This window comes from Condylura cristata, unplaced genomic scaffold (assembly GCF_000260355.1).
Source record: "Condylura cristata isolate star-nosed mole 26May11 unplaced genomic scaffold, ConCri1.0 scaffold00004, whole genome shotgun sequence".
NCBI lineage: Eukaryota > Metazoa > Chordata > Mammalia > Eulipotyphla > Talpidae > Condylura > Condylura cristata.
Genome location: NW_004567105.1, coordinates 40,114,311 through 40,131,524, shown reverse-complemented (window position 1 = coordinate 40,131,524; position 17,214 = coordinate 40,114,311). Strand labels below are relative to the sequence as shown.

At 46.5% G+C, this 17,214-nt stretch overlaps 1 protein-coding gene across 2 annotated transcripts in view; it reads left to right on the top strand.

Moving 5' to 3' along the window:
* The window catches only part of UPP1 (uridine phosphorylase 1), a 19,291-nt gene extending 7,275 nt beyond the window's left edge, over positions 1-12,016 (top strand). For both annotated transcript variants that reach the window (XM_004676531.2, XM_012735047.1), the window contains exons 4-9: positions 4,796-4,913; positions 6,994-7,152; positions 8,412-8,526; positions 10,600-10,809; positions 11,046-11,192; positions 11,828-12,016. In XM_004676531.2, coding sequence (XP_004676588.1) covers positions 4,796-4,913; positions 6,994-7,152; positions 8,412-8,526; positions 10,600-10,809; positions 11,046-11,192; positions 11,828-11,976 — 898 coding nt within the window. In that variant the 3' untranslated portion in view covers positions 11,977-12,016. The remainder of the gene's footprint in view (positions 1-4,795; positions 4,914-6,993; positions 7,153-8,411; positions 8,527-10,599; positions 10,810-11,045; positions 11,193-11,827) is intronic.
* Positions 12,017-17,214: the final 5,198 nt, after the last annotated feature.

Genomic DNA, 17,214 nt, shown 5'->3' with positions numbered 1-17,214 from the left:
CGCTATATTGATGGGTTTTTTTTAAAAGATTTATTTATTTATTCGTACAGAACTGGGGTACAGGCCAGAGATGCGGAGGGTAAGAGGATTCACCAGAGACAGAGTGGGGAGCAGAACAGGCAGATCGACGAAGTACTCTGCTAAGGGAGCAGCTGGCGGGTCAGGAGAGGTCTGCCACACCATGTGGTCACCTCCGGGGCAGGTGGGGATCGAACTCATGATGAAGTGGTTTAAGCTTTTTTGTGCTGTGCTTTAACCCGCTGCGCCACCAAGGAGGGCCTTACATAGTAGGTTTTTAGCATATATTTGTTAAATGAAAAAAGTAACTTGGAATTGGATGTGAAATAAAGTCCCTTGGAATTAGATGTGAACTAAGGAAATTATTTTCAATGTAGTGTTTCTTAGAATTATTATTATTTTTTTAAAGATTTATTTATGCATACAGAACTGGGGTAAAGGCCACAGGTGCGTGGGTGGTAAGAGGATTCACCAGATACAGAGTGGGCAGCAGAACAGGCTGACTGACCAAGTACAATGCTGAGGGGAGCAGTGTGTGGGTCAGGAGAGGTCTGCTGAACCACGTGGATCGCTCCGGGGTGGGGATCAAACTCATGTTGAAGTGGCTTTAGCTTCTTTGTGCTGTGCTTTAGCCTGCTGCACCACCAGGGAGGGCCCTGAATTACTATTTTAAGATCCCTTTAAAAATCAGGGATCTGATTTAAATCTCGTTTGCTTTGTTGCAGGTCCAATTTACTTATTTTAAAGTCATTGCCGGTTTTCATGGTTACACCCTATTTATTTTACTATTTTTTCCTGGAATCAAAGATAAAAGAAAGGTTTTCTATTTAGAAATGTGTGGCAAAGTTTTCTTAATCACATCCTGTGTTGTCATTTCCGAAGCATGTCCATCATCCCTTCTGTTTGTGTATTCATAACATCCTGAAGGAAAATAGGAACCAGAATTATAGTAACAACGATTGTCATTGAAGGAGCTTAGAAGTCTGTGTCAGACTTTTAATAAGACCTTTCTGGGAACTTTTAAGGATTATCTCAATTATGCATATGTCTGCATTGGGTTCCTTGGAATGTGATCTCTGAACTAAGCAGAATGCAAGTCTGTCACCTGCCCTAGCCAGGGCTGAGTCTTAGGGTCAAATAAGGCTCATTCTGCCTGGGGCATAGTTTTCAGCATATTTGTGCCAGCTGTGGTAATATGAATGGGTAGTTGGCATGCACCATGAATGATGAAATGCAGTTTATCAATCCAGAGCTGTCTGAGACCTAGAATATGTCTGCGTGTAAGTTACAATGGGCACTAGTCTAGGGAAATATGATGGAAAAGTGAGAAATGTGGAAGGAAGAAACAATTATCAGAGAAGAGTGAGTAGCAGGAAGGCTCTGGGTCTGAGCCTGGTGTCTGTTGATGAGGCACTAGACAAAATAACATTAGAGATGTGACAGATGTAGCAGATAAAGCAGGCAAGAGATTTTCACCATTGTTTGTCTACTCTATGGAAATTTAAAAGCAAAGAAGTTATGGCCTGATGAGTTTTTGTCACTGGAAATAAAGTTAACATAAAAGTGGTTATTATGAGAAGAGTGATAACGTATTATAAGCTTCTGCTGGAGAATGAATGAGTCTGGAATGGAGTCTTGCAGTGCTTGGGGAGCAGAGCAGACAGCCAGGGTGGGAATCAGCACATTTAGTTAGGAGCAGGAGATCAGTGAGAGCCAGCAAGGCAGGGTCACCAAGAGAACATTGCCAAGGGCGTGGCAGGGCTACAAAACAGTGAGAATTGGTTAGGAGTCCCGAGTCTTACAGCAGGTGGGATTGAGTCAAGGAACATCAACACGAAGGCAGGAAGTTGCAACATCTTTACTGAGTTTTGAAGCAACACATAGGGTGCATACGTAGGGATTTAAAAGCCAGCAGAAAAGATGGCTAAAAGTTTGGTGTTTGTAAGTCAATTTTTATATAGGCTAAAATGTTCATGTCCTGGGACAAAGCTTGTCACACACAAACTCTCTGAGGCGACTGGGTGCTCTTTCACGGGGTCCTCTAACCCGTGTTTACTCTTGACCACCTTTCCACTCCAAGCCCCTTGCACTATATCCCTCAGTCTTAATGGGGAACGGAGGGCTGGCCATCGAGGCCATGCATATGACTTAACTGGGGAGTGGCCCCTTCCCATGACTGAAGACATCCTAGCCGCTGCCTTGTGTCTCTTAGATATTATTGCAATGACACCAAGGTCCATATATGTAACTTCCTTTTAGATACTGCCACACCTCAGTATGTTCAAAGGTGAATCCCATGTTTATCTCTGAACTTAAACTTCTACCACTTGTATTTCTTCACTTCATTGGTGACCCTGCCAATTAGAAGTTTAGAAATCTTGGACTCATTTTACTTTCACTTTATCTCACAGATAAATTCAGTTAGACTTGTGTGTCTGGTTGATTTTTAGCTCCCGAAGGATTTTCAGCTCCCCATACCAGGTTCAGGCCTCAGATATCTGCTCTGAAGCATGTATTAGCCTAACCCTACGCGGCTCTCCCCTCCATAAACTGACCTAGTGCCCAGCCTTTCCTGGGCCCTGCTGGCATGAGAGTCCTAAATGGTATCTTTTACTAACTTCTATTCTAAACCTGGGCTGGGCATCCAGTCTCCTCCAGATTGGGAACAGTCAGTTCTGCACTTACGTTCCCAGTGTCTTCTTGAGCCCTGCAAAGACAAAGCACAGCAAGCACCCCCCTGTCAGGGCCCTGCTTTGCCTTGGACTGCTTCCTTTCCTCTGAGTGACCTTTTTATTTTATATCCCTCATGAAGAATTCTGCACGTCCCTCTAAACCTTAGCTGAGATCTTTTTCTTCTGTCAAGGGCCAGAGAGTAAGTATCTTCAGCTTTGGGGTCGTAGGTCTGTCATAACTACTCAACACTGCCTTTGCAGCAGGTGCAGATAAGAGCTAAGGGGATGTGTGGTAAACTCTAGTACGTGGCAGTTGGCTGGGCTTGCCCTGTGGGCAGCAGTTACCAACTCTGCTCTGAACTTGTTTAGAAGCTGTCCTTCCTTCGATCCTGCCCCTTTCTTCCACCTTAGAGAAGTTAACACTGTCCTGTCAATTAATTTTGCTTCCACTCATCTTTCTTAAGGGGTTGTCAGTCCCCTAGAGGCAGGAACCATCTTGGAGTGATCTGACGTTCAGTGCAGTTCTTTAACTCATGATTTTGTTACTAACAGTTCACAGATGACTTGTTTTCTTGGGAAATAATCTGTTATCAAGCTGAAAGCAAAATAAATGCAAATAGAAGTTGACATTAGCGCGATGCAGTGCATCCATTTAGTAGGGAAAGGTGTATTTTCAGTTAGACTTTTCAAGTATCTGACAAACTTCCCAAACACTCAGATGCCCTGGGCAGAGGCCCTAGTTCAACCCCTTTAGTCATGGTAAAGTGTGTCATCACCAAGTGTCTAAAACTGGGAGTTTGGCAATAGATTGACTTGATGGGTTTGGTTTAAACGGGTGTGTGAGTGAGCAAGTTGGCCTGTGTACAAAACTCTTCAGTCAGTCAATAGGCTGCTGGGAACCTACTCTCATCTTACACCTCTTCCAGAGAGTGAGACTGAGGAGGAACACGATTAGTGCAATGTGTTAGAGTCAGAAGGAAGAAGCAGAAAGACCCGGTTTCTCTGCGTCGGAATCTATGTCTGATTCCCTTGGCATCCCTGACATGTGGGTCGCTGCCAGCAGATACCTATTTGTGGGGCTCTGAAAGGCAGAGATGTTGGGGAAGTGTCAGTGGGAGGGGAGAAATGAAGTTTTCTGCTTTTGGAAATGAAGTTTTGGGGCACACCCAACTCCTTATATATTGCCTGTAGTTTTCTTTCATGGAACAACAGAAGAGTTGTTGCGGATACTATGTGGCCTGCAAAACCAAAACTATTTATTATCCGGTGTTTGAAGAAAGGAAATTTACACACAACTACTCTGGCCCCAGCAGTGTGCTGTCCAATGGAGATGCAGAAAATGTCAAGTAGCCATGTTGAAAAAAAGCAAAACAAAAAGCTGCCTTATCTTGTCACTCTTGATGGACATTGGCATTTTGCTGGGTAGTGCAACAAGGCAAAAAAAAAAAAAAAAAAAAGAGCACAAATTGGGTGTAGAATCAAAGACATTTAGACATTTTTTCCCTTCTTTTTCACTCACTATGGTGAGTGTATAGTATTTTAAATAAAATCTATGTTGGATGAACTTGAGTTGGATAGCAGTTGATTTTACTCTTATGTGGGGTGATTTGACATTTTGATATTTACACTTTTGTGTGGTCGCCTTGCTTTTTTTGGTTAAAATTTATTTATCTGTGCATATAGAACTGGGGTACAGGCCAGAGGTGCAGGGGCGGTAAGAGGATTCACCAGAGACAGAGTGGAGAGCAGAACAGGCAGATCGATGAAGTACACTGCTGAGGGGAACAGCGGGCAGGTCAGGAAAGGTCTGCCGCGCCATGTGGGTCACCTCTAAGGCGGGGATCGAACTCATGCTGAAGTGGCTTAAGCTTCTTAGTGCTGTGCTTTAACCCGCTGTACCACTACGGAGGGCCTGTCTTGGTCTTTTTTAATGGCTCTCCAGAGGGGTCAGCGGGAAGAAGGGGCAGATGTGGCTGGGGAAGTAGCGACCTTGTGCCTTGAGGGTGTCTCACCCCAGTGTCTCATGATATGGGGCACTTCCATGCCCATGGAGGTTGCTGGACCCTGGGGTTCTGTAAATCTTAAGTTTTCCTGTTTTGTGACAGGGACTGCTTGGTACGACTTTGCAACCCACATGTGGCAACAATGAAAGAAGATGTTCTCTACCATTTTAATCTCAGCACTGGCACTCACAACTTCCCAGAGATGTTTGGGGATGTGAAGGTAAAATGGGATATTTCATTCTGGGGATTAATCTGCCTCCTCCTAGGTGATACAGACAGACTTCCTCACAGTGGATGGAAGTAACAGAGGTAATGAAGCTACATGCTTACCAGATTTTTGTGAGTTGTTGCTTTTCTCATGCATATGAACTAGCAAGTGAAAGAAAACTGTCTTGATCACTGACATATTGGTCCCTAAATATTCTTACAAATTTAGTGTAAAATAGGAACTTCTTGAGCCTACACCTCCTGTCTCTCCCCCTGGATCTTTGCATATATTGGTCACTTTGCACCAAACAACCCAGTGAATTAGAATTAGATACCCACTTTACAGATGGACGGTGGGGCCTGCTCACACAGGATTTTGGGCCTTCTTTTATTTTAATTTTTTTTAAAGATTTATTTATTTGTGCATACAGAACTGGGGTACAGGCCAGAGGCTCAGGGGTGGCGAGAGGCTTCACCAGAGACAGAGTGGGGAGCAGAACAGGCAGATGGACAAAGTACACTGCTGAGGGGAGCAGCGGGCGGGTCAGGAGAGGTCTGCCACGCCATGTGGTCACCTCCCGGGCAGGCGGGAATCGAACTCATGCGGAAGTGGCTTTCGCTTCTCAGGGTTGTGCTTTAACCCGCTGCCTTCCGAGGTGGGCCTATTTTAATTTTTTTTTTTTAAATTAATTTATGCTCACAGAACTGGGGTACAGGTCCAAAGATACAGGGGCTGTAAGAGGATTCACTGGAGAGAGAGGGGGGAGCAGAACAGGCAGACTGATGAAGTACACTGTTGAGGGGAACAGCAGGCAGGTCACAAGAGGTCTGCTGTGCCACGTGGATCATCTCCAGGGCTGGGGATTGAATTCGCACTGAAGCTGCTGTGGCTTGCTTGCAGTGCTGCACTTTAACCCTGTGCGCCACCAGGGAGGGCCAGGATTTTGGACCTTCTAACCACAGGTCCCCTCCTATCTACTGAAACTGTATATTGAACTGCTGTCCAGTTCAAGTGAGAAAGAGATCAGGCAGGTGTGGAACCTGGGAATGCTGCTCCAGAGAAGCTGATTGCTTAGTACTGCTGTGCCCTCCTGTATGAGGAGTGATACCGGGACCCAGTGATTCTTTTTGTTTTTATCACTTTTTTAATGACTTTAAAAAAATAATATAATAATTTATTTTTCCATCATTTTATGCATTTTTCATCTCAGTTGTAATCCCCGTGGGCTTCTCCATCACCCAATCACCCATGCGCCATCATCATAGTCCCGTGCATTCCCCCCCCCAACTGTTTTTGATCCCATTCCCCACTCCACCCCCATAAAATGTCACTGGTATATAGCCGTTCATTATTATTATTATTTTTCTCACCTGGTCCTGCTATGAGTGAAACCATCGGCATTTTTACTTTTCTTTCTGGCCTATTTCACTAAGCATGATCTTTTCTAGCTCCATCCATGATGCTGCAAAAGGCATTTATCTATCTATCTATCTATCCATCTATCTACTTATTTATTTAGGTTGCTAAGTAATATTCCATTGTGTATATGTACCACATCTTTTTAATCCAATCATCTACTTTTGGGCATTTGGGCTGTTTCCATGTCTTTCCAGTTGTAAATAAGTAGCAATAAACATGGGGGTGCAGGTATCTTTTTGAATCAGTGCTTTTGTGTCTTTTGGGTAGATACCTAAGAGTGGGATTGCTGGGAATATGGAAGCTCCATGTCTAGCAGTTTGAGGAACCTCCAAACAGTTTTCCATAGTGGTTGTACTAGTTTGCATTCCTACCCGCAGTGCAGGAGAGTTCCTTTTTCTCTACATCCTTGCCAACATTTGTTATTGCTAGTGTTTTAAGATGTGCCATTCTCATGACCCATTGATTCTTAAGTGCACGTGTGTCAGAATCGCCACGGTGCTCACTAAAGCACATTACTGGACTCTCAGAAGTAGAAGGTCGCACTTAGGGCCAGGGAACTTGCATTTCTATAAGTTCTAGGTGTTGCTGATGTTGCTGGTTCGGTTCTACTTTGGGGATCCCTGTTACTCAGCCCTGTGCCTGAACTGATGGGGGCTCTGCTCTCTGTTCATAGTTCGTGTGTGTTGGAGGAACCCCTTCCCGAATGCAATCCTTCATCAGATACCTGGCTCTGGAGCTGGGCATTCAACACCCAGGTGACGACTACCCCAACCTCTGTGAGGGCACTGACCGCTATGCCATGTTTAAAGTGGGCCCGGTGCTGTCAGTCAGTGTGAGTAACTGCCCCTGGCCCCTCATGGATGGGTGGTGGGCTCTGTTTGTGCTACTGCAGACTTTGGCAACATGCCACATATGCAGGCTACTGTCACTTCAACACACTCTTACTCTAGAAGATTAGGAGCAAAGTGAGCCCCAAATCTGGCAGTGGAGATAGGTGGGTCCCAGGGCCCAGCTCCTCCTGGCTCAGGGTCCTGGAAAGACCATGACACAGTGCTAACAAAAATCTAGCTTCACTTGGCTGTGTGCATGTGGGGAGGCTCTCAGGTTAAAGACACAAGCAGAGGACACCCTGTGTGCATCAAGATTGTGAGGGAAGTGTGATCCCCAAGCCTCCAGTGCCTACCCCCACCTCACAGTGAGTTTCTCTAGATACATTTTGATGCATAGTGAGAGTGAACACAGAAATTTCTGGTATTTCCCAAAGTTGGTTCCCTTGGTAGGCAGCAATGCAGATGAAGTCCACCTGGAGTTAGGGCTGTCCCTCTACTGGGCTGAGCATTGCTCTTTCTCTGGACTACCTGATTGCACCCATCATCCAGAGTGTACCAAGAGCCAAGATTGTATTTAGCTCCAGAAATTCACAGATGCACTTCCCATGTGCAAGACCCTGGCAAACACACTCTCAAAGGATTAGTTCTGCCTTAGAATCTGCACAGGAGCTGCTGAGGGCACTGGGGGGCTGTTGTGGAAGCTCTGACTCTGTGAGGGCTCTGGGTAACTCTGCTGGGGGCACAGACAGAACCAAGGAGGTGCTGGGGGTTCCTTAGTGTGGCTAAGCAGAGCTTGCGGAGGGAAGTGAAAAGAGAAACTCCAACAGACTTACATGGGCGGGGGTTTGCATAAGGCCTCCAGAGCCAGAGGTTTTTTGTTACCCCAGGCTAACAGGCCCTTGCTCCCCCACAGAGCTGCCTCTCAGCCCTCAGCGTGCAGAGCGTGTAGGTGGCCCGTGGGCGCTGAGTCCCCTCTCAGCTTCCCACTCTGCTGGGCTTCTCCTCTTCAGCTCCTCCTCCCCTGGCAGCTCCCTGGGTGGGGGATCAGACTGCTTGCTACAATGCTTATGCATTCATTAATTTTTATCACCAGAAAAAAAAATTACAACAAATTACACAAACTTCGACATGTCCCAAAGTGCCAATAGCTTTAAAATTTATAATTTGAGGCCCACTTTCTGTTTTTACCAGTTTGAAATGCACCGCAGACATCACAAAGGCACCCCTAGGACTTAATTTGGGCATTTCTTCCTGCTTCCAGCACGGGATGGGCATTCCTTCCATTGCCATCATGCTGCACGAGCTCATCAAGCTGCTGTACCACGCCAGGTGCTCTGGCGTCACCCTCATCCGCATCGGCACCTCTGGAGGGATAGGTACCGTGACAGGGCCCTCTGCCTGGGGCCAGCATGGAGTGGACGGGGACTGCAGTCCCCCTGAGGTGGGCCAGTGTAGGGCAAGTACTTTGGAATACTGAGCTTCTACCTTGGTTTGCAAGGAGAGTTCATTCTCAGGATGTGGGAAAGTATCTTATTTTGTTATTTGTTGGTTCTGCCCATTTTCCTAGTTCACACCTCAGAAAGGTACCCGGTCAAGCCTCTGTAGAAACTCATCATTTCAGGGTCCCACACTTTGTGCCTTCTTGTTTGTTCAAATCTCTTTTTGTTCTTTCTTATATCCTCTCTCCTTTGCTTTGCTGACTCCCTCTCCCTTTTCCTGTAAGGATTTGAAGCACATTATCAGAAAACTTCCTGGAAAATCAGAGAGGTGAGAGAGGAATGGAATACAAAATGAAGACAAGTGTCTTCAAGTTGCCTCAGCGTGTTTGTTACCATTTACATCACAGAGACCAACAAAGAAAATAAAAAGATGCAATAGGAAGGAAGCATTCTAAAAGTGTGTTGAGTTTCAAGCCACAGCTTATTAGTCAGTTTTGCTTTATATTAAGCTATTTCCCCCTCTGAGGTCCCAAACGACAAGGAGCACCAACCTCTAGCTCTGGTGATTCTCAGTCCTGTTGTTACCAGCAGGGCCCATGGCCCTTTGTCCCTGACTTCCTGGACACAAGCTGCTTCCTATCACAAGCTGCTTGGTCTTGTAGATTCATCTCTGATGACGTCAGTAGCTAGATGTCCTCAGCTATGCCAAGAACACCAACAGTCATTCTTGAGTAGCTTACTTTGGAGGGAATTTTAAAATTGATCATCAGAATCCTTCTGGTGAGAAAAACTTAGGCTTTGAGTCTACACTAGGACAGCTCCAGAGCAATGCCAGACCCCCAGGGAGCAACAATAACATGAGATAGCAGCACGCCCGAGTCCCCAAGTAACACAAGCCATCCACAGGGTGGGTATGGAGTTTCTGATGGACACGAAAATAGAAGAATCCCCCAAACAGCCCTCAGGTTCTCCTGGGAGAGTGGGCTGTGTTAGAACTGCAGCTGGTATAGGAAGGGATTTACACATGCTGATTTGACTAACAAGTGAAGTGAGGAATTTTGGCTATTCTGGGCCTTTGATTCTAGGAAAGCTACAAACCAGACTTTTCTTCAGGTTCAGTCTTCTCAGTGTTGGAGAAAGAGTCTAGAGGAGAGACTAACTTGTTCAAAACAGAGACCAGAGGGGTGAGGCAAAGTCCAGTTGAATGTAATGCAAAGCAGCTAGATCTTAGCAATTTGTCCTAGTTTTCCCACAGAAACAGTAAATGTGGGGCTTTAGAACAGATCTCTTCATTTTGTTGTCTCTCTCTCTTTTTTTTTAATGTTTAGGAAAACTGGTTTCACATTAAAATACCAGAAAGGTTCATGGTCAAATCCCATGCACCATTTTTGAACTACGCCAAAATAAGCAGTGTCCAGTGAATTTGACAACATCCAGGAAAAAATTTTCAGAAAATGTACAAGGCAGAACATAATGGTGTGTCTATACCACAGGACAGCATCTATGCCACAGGACAGTGAGGCGGGTCAGGAGCTGGGGGTGGGTGGACCATGTGTACACTTTGGAGTTTATTGTATACTTCCACATTACTGGAAACCCTAAGCAATAAAAATGTATAAAATACGGACTAATTAAATGCACAGTAACCTTCACAAAATGCCTGACAAAAAAACTAGTGTGTCTGGAAAGCACATTTCTACAAGAGGGGGAGGCTCTTGGCAATTTCTACTTTCTTTACACTGTTCCCCTCTATAGTATCTTTAGTACTTAAGCATTAATTACCTTTATCACTAGAAAAAAAATGCAGCAAATAGATCTTTATGTACAAGGCAGAACATAATGGTGTGTCTATACCACAGGACAGCATCTATGCCACAGGACAGTGAGGCGGGTCAGGAGCTGGGGGTGGGTGGTCTTTTTGTAACTCACTTTCGATGCTTTAGCACGTGGGTGCAGGGTGGGATCACTTTCCCTCACTGTACTCCGTGTGCTGACTCTCTTCTCCTCCAGGGCTGGAGCCTGGCTCTGTGGTCATCACCCAGCAGGCGGTGGATGCCTGCTTCAAACCCGAATTTGAGCTCAAGGTCCTGGGGAAGCGGGTGGTTCGGAGCACAGGTCTGGATGAGCAGCTGGTGCGGGAGCTGGCGCAGTGCTCCTTGGAGCTGAGCGAGTTCCCCATCGTCGTGGGCAACACCATGTGTACCCTGGACTTCTATGAAGGTGAAAGGGCGGGTCTCACTTCCCAGCGGGGGCTGGTCTCCTGCGTGGGGGTTTCCATAATGGCCCGGGTCCCTGTCTCATCAACGTTTCCCGGGGAGCTGCTGTCGTCCTCTGCTCATGAGTGGGTGTTCTGGGTTCAGAGACCCTAGTGGCGCCCTCCGGGGGAGCATGCTGGGCACGAGGTAAGAGCTCTGCACCTGTTTGTGTCCGCTGACCAGGTCTCCGTGTGCTTTCAGGGCAAGGGCGTCTGGATGGTGCGCTCTGCTCCTACACGGAGAAGGAGAAGCAGGAGTATCTGCAGGAGGCCTACCAGGTCGGCATCCGCAACATCGAGATGGAGTCCTTGGTCTTTGCGGCCATGTGCAGAGCGTGTGGTCTTCGAGGTGAGCTGGCCCTTGGGCCCTGAGTCCCTTCTCAGCTTCCTACCCTGCTGGGCTTCTCCTGGTCAGCTCCTCCTCCCCTGACACCTATTGTCAGCTCTTCTTCCTGCCCACCCGACCCTCAAAGCCTGTTTGGGACCTGCTGATATGGCACAATCTGTGCCCAGATGTCCTTTGATGGTCTTGCAGTCAGATGCAGGGGAAGCTGGCTTCTGAGCTAGGAGAGGCTGAGGATGGACTCTCCACTTAGGTTTTGCCAACCCAACAATATTGAACTTGACTTCTGAATTGGGGTGAATCCACCCAGGACTGTTGCTCTTCACAGTCCAACTCTGCTTTCCAGAATTCCTACCTCCCTGTCATTGTGCTGTTCAAAGCAGTACAGGATCTCCCACTAGGTCCTATGATTTTCTGGGGGATTTCTTTTGGGAGCAAAGGCAGTGGGGAATAAGGAAAGTATAAGGCAGGACAGTACAAGGAGGGAGGAACCTTCTAGGCCTTTCCTTTCTCTCCATCTGCCAACACACAGTGGGTGGTCTCACCAGCCCCACCCTCTGAGGGCTGCAGAGGTGATGCCTGGGCTGTCTCTGGACTCGTGCAGACACCTGACATCCTCACATGCTCTTTGTTGTTTGCAGCGGCTGTGGTATGCGTCACGCTCCTGGACCGCTTGAAAGGGGATCAGATCAGCAGCCCTCACGAGGTCCTCAATGAGTACCAGCAGCGGCCTCAGCGACTGGTGGCTCACTTCATCAAGAAGTGCCTTGGCTCAGCAGCCCTCTCCTGACCGCCTGCTGCTCCTCTCAGCAGTGTATTTTTCAGGGTCTTCCTGCTCTGCTCCCTAGTCTGTCTCTGGTGAGACACCCATGCACCTTTGGCCTATACCCCAGTTCTTGTATGCATAAATAAATTAAAAAAAAGTGCCTTGGGGTGGTCTGAAGTCCTGCACCCTAGGATCAGTGGTTCCAATTGTGTGCAAATAAAATCATTGTCAAATTGTCCCTTTGTATGACTCAGAATACATTATATTTTTAAGAATTTAGGGAATTGAGGACCTTTCAGTGCCAAAGAACACTGAATTAGCTACCCAATTTTTACTTGTTGACTTTCATTGGAGTGTTTTCAACTATGTTAGTCTGATTTGGGTTTTCCTTCAGAATGACTCTGTAAACATTTGAAATATTTCTAGGGGAAATTTCAAACTTTCAAAATTTTAATGGGTTTAGATTTTACATTATAAGAAAGAAATCTAGTTAGAGTGTCATAAAACTTATTTCTGATGCCTTAAAAAAATCTGCATATCACTTCTAATCAGAGTACTGAAACCAAAGATGCAGGGACCAGGTATTCGAGAATGAATGCACACAGGGACCTAGACACTTCCTAAGTTTTATTCAGCCGCATTTCGGGAACTATCTAAGTCAGCCTAGACTGTGAGAATGCCAGCTCCATTCTCCAGGTGGGTCTGGGCACCTATGCTAGGTTCGCCTGCGTTCAGACAGGCTGCTGTCCGCCCATGGCTGGGTAGCCACGGGCCCATGCTGGCCCTTGCTCTCTGCCCATTCATTCCAGCCTCCCTGGTCCTTAAGTGTCCTCTGTGGTGTCTCACTGAATTTGGAGGTTTGGCAGAAAGGAGAATCCAGGGTACCTGTCAGTGAGTCTGACAGCAGCTGCTTCTGTATTACACTCATAGCTCCCCTGGCCTCGTCAGCCCTTTCATCTCCCCAATCTGTGTCAGCCCTGGTGTATTTCCTAGCTGCCACAGTTGACTTCTCAAATTCTCTATGTCAGTTGAAGTGGGTGTATGTCCTGATATACACAGAGGCTGCTCAGCTGCATGGCAGCTATGTGACTTTGAAGGGTACAGGGGAGCATGCCAGGACAGTGGTATGTGTGACTTGCTAGACTTCTAAAAGCCCCCTCCCTGAGATTCTCCCTAAATGGAGGGCCACTCACCTGGCCATTTCAGTAGGACCCTGGGTAGCGCTTTCCAGGTGGCAAGAACAGGGAGCCCTGCTTTCTCTCCCCAATGACCTTAAGTGCCGAAGCTGGAAGCTGGAGGGCTGGGCAGCTCACTGGTGGAGAATGAAGCTCCTGTAGTTCCTCCTGAGCCTTCCTGAGTGATTATTTGCTGCTACCTAAATTTAGACTTTCCAGCCAGGAGGACAAAAGTCCATCTGGAGACCCTGGGGTGGCTGGCTGGTCCTGGAATGTGTATATCCACTGTGGCCACCACTAACACCAGCATGAGGTGCAGGATCTGGGCTTTGTTAACAGGCTACTGTCATGGGCTCCCATCTTCCCCCACATTCCGGAGTGCCCAAGGCCGTAGTTGGATGTACCTGGTTGTTCTGGGTGCCTGTCCAGTCAGATCTTGCTCTCACCCTTGAAAGGCCGTCTCCCTGCAGCCTCTGGCCCGCTGTGCTGCTGTGCTGGCCTGGCGAAGCCTGCATGTGGCCTTTGCAGCCATGTGTCGAGGCTGGGAGCCAGCATGCCAGAGAGTGCTTGCTTGGCTGAGGATGCAGGCTGGGGCTGATCCCTCAGCCCATAGGCTGACTTAGATAGTTCCAGAAATGTGGCTGAAGATAACTTAGGAAGTATCTATAACCCTGGGAGCATTCATTCTCCCATAGAGACCTTGTTGGGTCTTCTTCCAACTCCTGAGAGGACATCTTTGGTGAAGCAGAGAAAACCCTGAAACATTACCAGCATTGAAGTCTGTCTCTAGCAAAAGCAGAACCCCAGCAGGTTCTGTCTCTGGGATTCCCAAATGTCTCTTCTGTCAGAAAACTGTCTTTCTCTATTCCACCCACGGCGGGGAGAGCCTTTCTAGAAGTCGTGCACTGATCACCCATTTCTGGGGCTGAGAGGAAGATAGAAAGAGCATCTCCTATTTAAATTTCTCTCAGATGAGAAGGCCAAGCTAAGGCCGCCCAGGTGGACCTTTGCCGCCCTCTTCTGGCTGCTGCAGAGAAGGCAGGTCACTTCACCCGGCTTCCCCTCATTTGTTAGCAGCTCCCTCACGGGGTTGGGAAGGCTACTGTGCCTGACACACAGGGAAGGACCCTTGCACTTTCATTCTGGTGAGCAAAAAAATTGATTCTACTTCCACTATGACAACTAACTGTAGATTTAGTTTCCTTTCTGAAGTGTCTTCAGGGATAACATTGCAAACATCTTCACCAGGATCCCTTCCCTCCTCTGCCTGGCACCCCAAATACCACCCATGGGGGAGTGGAGACATACTCAGCTCCCCTCCAGGGGGAGTGGAGTCCTGCTCAGATGACACAGTACAGTGGAAACAAATGCCTTACTCATCAGTATAGAAAGAACTAAGACATAATTTTACTCTTACGTACTTAAAAATTTAAAAATATATTCATTACATCACTCTTTATTTTTGCACGATATCTGATTCCTCAAACTGCTAAAAATGGAGCTACCATATGATTCAGCAATTCCATTCCTAGGAATCTACCCAGAGGACACAAGAACATTAATTCAAAAGGTCGCAGACATCATTTTAAATGAAAAAAGCAATTTGTAGGATAATACATACGTCATGATTCCATTTCTTTAAAGTTCAAAAGCAGGAAAAATGAAACACTTGTTCAATAATAAGTACATCGTGGTATAAGACTGGGAGAAACTACCACATCAGGGATTGAGAAACTCCAAATTCAGTGTGATGGCTCCCATGTGCAGGAAGGGGCAGATGTATTAGGGAGGAGCTCACGGTCTCCCCAAGAGTGATTCTCTAAGTTCTAAGCTAGACTTTGGCCGTTTGATTTTATTGCCTTTTTACTTCACTCAGTTAATTGTTTTACTGAGGTGACATTGCTTTGCTGTATTGTACATGATTCAATGGTTTAGGAGCACACCCTCAGGTGTGCATTAATCCACACCCCCCCCCCCCCCGGGGCCTTAATTGCCTTCCCTTTGTTCCTTTTTGCCCCGGGGGTTTGTTTTTCTTCTTCCCCCCCCCTCTGGTAGCCTCTGTTTACACATAGATTTCTAGAGTTTGTTATTGATTTGGTTTCATCTGACTTTTTATTTCTCTACTTTCCACACAAAGTTGACACCAGCTGATACTTGTCTTCTCCTGCCTTATTTCACTTAGCATTACCCGTTCCAGCTTCATCCATGTCATCAAAAATGGCAGGAATTTATTTTTTTACAAAGATGAGTGCTGTTGCCTTGTGTATATTTGCTGCATCCTCTGGATCCGCTCATCTCATCTGTCTTTGGGCATCTGAGTTGTACCTGCAATGAACATAGGAGTCCATACTTCTCTTTTAATTAGTTTTTTTGAATTGTTGGGTATATACTATATAGTTAGGAGCGGAATGTCTGGATCATGAGTTCACTCAAATTTTTTTTTTAAAGATTTATTTATTTATTTGTACAGAACTGGGGTACAGGCCAGAGCTGCGGAGGGTGAGAGGCTTCACCAGAGACAGAGTGGGGAGCAGAACAGGCAGATCAACTAAGTACACTGCTGAGGGGAGCAGCGGGCGGGTCGGGAGAGGTCTGCCGCGCCATGTGGTCACCTCCGGGGCAGGCGGGATTCGAACTCATGCGGAAGTGGCTTTAGCTTCTCAGTGCTGTGCTTTAACCCGCTGCGCCACCAGGGAGGGCCTCAAATTTTTAAAATTGATCACAACTTGGATTTTGTTTCTGATTGTCATGTAAGGAACATTACTGAAGGAACATTACTGCTTGCCTACTGCTCAATACATACTTTTTCAATTAACAAAAAATATGTTCAACTAACAAAGAAATCTGATGTAGCAGGATCAACTCAGCAGACATGAGCTACTAGTGACAAAAAATATTTATCAAAATAAGCACTGTACTAGGTGCAAACATGCAACTTATATGAATTCTCCTAACACTTATTGAATGTGTATCCACACCCGAGGGGAAAAACAGAGCTATAAAAGCCTTCCTGTTTTACTGCGTGGGGCAACTCCGGCTTTTTGAGATGCCCACTGCCTTGCAGAGCTCTGTCCTTCCAGAACAAAGGAGACACTGTCATTATTTCCATATTACAGATGAGGAAATTCCAGATCATACCACCCTCAGGTGTCAACAGAGCCAGCTCATATCTGCACATGTGCAGTGGGCCGAGAGAGAGGGTAAGATGATAAAAATGACTGACAGAAGCTCTGCCTGTCCAGTCCCAGAGTGAAAATAATCACCAAGTTTCTCCAAATTTCCATAGTTTTTCGTTATGTTTTCATGTCCCAGTGTTTCCAGAATTGTTAGTTGTGGGGGGTGCATGGAGTTTTTATTGTTATATTTGGAAGGAAATTCAACAAGAAGCTATATGAGCAAAAGGCTATCGTTGGCAAATTTACTCCGTAAACTTGGGATTGAGAGTTGACAATTACAAGCTCAGTTTGTGAAACAATATCTTGCTCACATCCTCCTCCAAATTTCTGAACTAGTAGAAACTTCGCCTTTCCTCTTTTTGAGTGTTGGAATGTGTGGGTGTGTGGGAGGTGTGGGGGGTGTCGGGGGAGTGGATCCTAGTTCAAGACTCTTCCCAGGCCTTCTAGACCTGCCAGATCATCTCTAGCTGGAAGCCCTGTGACCACCTCAGCTGCAATGTGGGAGTGCAAAAATCAGCCAATCAGCCCTACTGATCTGGGGTACAGGGTGGAGGAGTGGGTCAGAGCCCTTTCCATCCCTAACATAGACTTTTGCTTTGTTTTGTTTTCTTGTTTTGCTGTACCCAAACTCCTATTCCTTTTGGAGTAATGGCACTGAGTAAACAGACTCAAAGCTGGCTAGAGAGATTCGGATCCATATCTGTTTAGACTTTTGCCTGGTAACATTACAGCTCAGCCAGTCTTGCTGTTAGGAAGTATTGGCCAGGTCATCTCTGCTCTCCTTCTCATCATACATGTAACAAACCTTTTTTCATTTTCTCTGTGTCTTAAGTGCATGGGAGAGGACTCCCAACCTGGGTCACCCCTGCTTCCCCACGGGGCTGCCTGAAACTACAATGGTGTCAGAAGTG